We start from the raw sequence: 2,654 nt of genomic DNA, 5'->3' as shown, positions 1-2,654 counted from the left end.
AATCAAAACACCAAATTAAAAAATTGGAAGCCCGTGATGACTGGTTGGGGCTAGGTGGCAGCAGTAATGGAGGTGTGGCACGGACATGGAGTAGATGTTGGGGCTTGAGGGGTAGGGTGGTTAGAGGGAGATGAAATAATATTTTTTGAGTGTTTTTTTTTACATTTTATTTCTCTTATTTTTCTTTTTTATTTAAAATAGATTAACAAATAGGTTAAAGAGTGTTGGGACTAATTTTCCAGTTCACTATAGAATATGTACAACCATAACTTCAGGCATACAGAGGATATAATGCTAATGAAGGAGGATCTTTGGTATTATTATACACCAAACATGAAAACAATTATTATTTAATAGAATTGATACAGAAATGCAACGCTAAAGGCAATAAAGACGTACCAAAAAAGAGTTCCACCGTTGTCACAAATTGCGCAAACTGTGTCAAAACAGTTATCTTCTTCATCAGACGTATCATCTTCATTTTCACCAATCATATCATCATCAACAATAAAATCGGACTTTGATGGAGTTCCAATATCCTAGATTAAAAGAAGGCATGTGGTCAATACTGATTGTTGCATCAAGTTGTATTATCATTTGCATGAGTGAGAGAGGGAAAGTAGAGAACCTCACTAAATGCTTTCCTCTTAGTAGGCTTCTCCTCGAGAAATCTAACTAAAAGCTGTTAGAAGAATACAGTTCTAAAAACTTCATTACAGAGTGGAAATAATTAGAACAAAAGAAAATGATTAAAAAAAAGGCATAATTATCACATAAATAATTCATAATATGCCCCACATTAAAGCAACACGGTACCCAAAACATAATGAGCTATTTAATCTTTAGTTTATGCATCGTGCCAAGAAAATTAGCTTCATACATACAGACTAAATTGTAGAGGAAGGAATGCAACGGAAAGTTCAACTAAAAAAGCAAGGAAGAAAGTGTTAGTTTGAGCACACGCCCTTCAAGCTAACAGATGATTTCGGATCAACCTCTTTATAATATGAACACATTCTTATTATCTTATAAATGAGGAGGTAGATAAGGTATGACTTCACAAGCTCTTTATGAAATTGCAACAACTTGAATAATTAATTCTTCAATTCCTGTTTTCAAGTCAGGCAGTATTAAAGAACGAGTACAGACCTTCGATTTTGCCAATGTTGCATCTCTCTTTACAGCTTCATCAATTAAAGAAACGTGGTCTATGAGATCATTTTCAGAAGGCCTGGGCTCAAACAAGCTACAAGTTGCACAAAAATGTGAGGGGGGGAAAGGCAGAATAAAACAAATAGATATTGAACGTGGAGCAGAAGTCTGAATTAACAACCTGAAGACTTTACCCAAGTGATCCCACAAAGATTTGTGAGATGTTTCTGGATTCCTTTTCACAAAATGTAGGCAGTGCACCGTGATTAAGATCGTCCTTATTATATTATCATAAGCCTTCCTTGAATTCAGAAGCCTGATCCAGTAGTTCTCTTTTGTTAACACCGAAATCTCGGGCTTCTCATTAGAAAGATCAAACTTCCAAGTTACAACCTGCTTATAGATTTTCTGAAGTCCTTTATCAAAGGACCCACGTAAAAAGATCTGTTTTTGCTTCCCATCTGGAGCCTCACCTTCCTTCCACTGAATTGGTAACTCCGCAAATGAAATGGGCTCACCCTCACCATCCACAAATTCGTAGATTCCTACGGAACGTGGTGGTGCTTCACCTTCGTCGTCCGATGAAGCCATCGTCTCTTGAGCTCACTTTTCTTCAAAACCCTGACATGTTTACAACATAAAGAATTAAAACCCAGCAACAACAATAGAAAGTGAGCAAAGATTTGGTCAAGTTATGACGGTTAATTGATAATTCAACATATTTCAGATTTCTAGAATGAATATCAGCAAAAAAATTCACTTTTATTCCAGTTTTAGTTACTACTACTCTATTCATCAACAATTTCAAAAACCAAATTAGTAGCAGGGGCGGAGCAACCTGGGATCTAGTGGGGGCAACCGCTTGGTCCTGGGAATTTTACCTATTACAAAAGAGGGGCAGCCGAGATCGGTTCTTAAGGCAATAAGAAAACCCTAAGGAATCACGTCAAAAATTATAGATAGATGTTGAGAAAATAGCTGTTGCTAAGGAAGATTACCATCAACAAACAGCAATTTTGGAAGAAATTCTTAAATCATTCACAACAATCAACTCGAAAGGAGTGCGAAATCAACATTTAAAGCCACTTTTTACACGAATAAATCTGATTCTACCTTCCAAGTTGAGTTATCCTTCTAGAAATCTCTCCAACACAAGGAAAAATGGTGCCACGTTCCGTCTCTTTCACGATCAAATGTTCCACATTTTTACACACAAGGGCTTTTAATTGGGCTTTCTATGGAGTTCTACTGAATCAAAATTCATATTTTTAAAATGCGTGCCGACTTAATTTGACAAATCTATAAAGAACAACTAGTCCCCGTCCCGTGCGATGCATGAATTTTGTATTGATTTTATTATTATTAGCGTGGAATATATCGAGTATTTAAAAAAAGAAGTGCTTTAACTTGTTGAAAATGAGAAATTGAAGAGAAAGTAATTTCATTGAAAGTTATAAAATAAGCATAAGGTAGACCAAAAATACATACAATATTATGCAAAA

General features: G+C 35.7%; 1 protein-coding gene across 1 annotated transcript in view; it reads right to left on the bottom strand.

The window, feature by feature from the left end:
* Positions 1-2,411, bottom strand: part of LOC111367064 (protein ENHANCED DOWNY MILDEW 2-like) — an 11,505-nt gene extending 9,094 nt beyond the window's left edge. Inside the window, exons 1-5 of the mRNA XM_022987760.1 lie at positions 2,266-2,411; positions 1,334-1,773; positions 1,150-1,246; positions 629-682; positions 400-539 (exon numbers count right to left, since the gene is read on the bottom strand). Coding sequence (XP_022843528.1) covers positions 400-539; positions 629-682; positions 1,150-1,246; positions 1,334-1,743 — 701 coding nt within the window. The 5' untranslated portion in view covers positions 1,744-1,773; positions 2,266-2,411. The remainder of the gene's footprint in view (positions 1-399; positions 540-628; positions 683-1,149; positions 1,247-1,333; positions 1,774-2,265) is intronic.
* Between the last annotated feature and the right edge of the window lie 243 nt (positions 2,412-2,654).

The sequence above is a fragment of the Olea europaea genome, chromosome 18, assembly GCF_002742605.1.
Source record: "Olea europaea var. sylvestris chromosome 18, O_europaea_v1, whole genome shotgun sequence".
Lineage (NCBI taxonomy): Eukaryota > Viridiplantae > Streptophyta > Magnoliopsida > Lamiales > Oleaceae > Olea > Olea europaea.
This window is presented reverse-complemented; position numbering and strand designations above follow the sequence as displayed.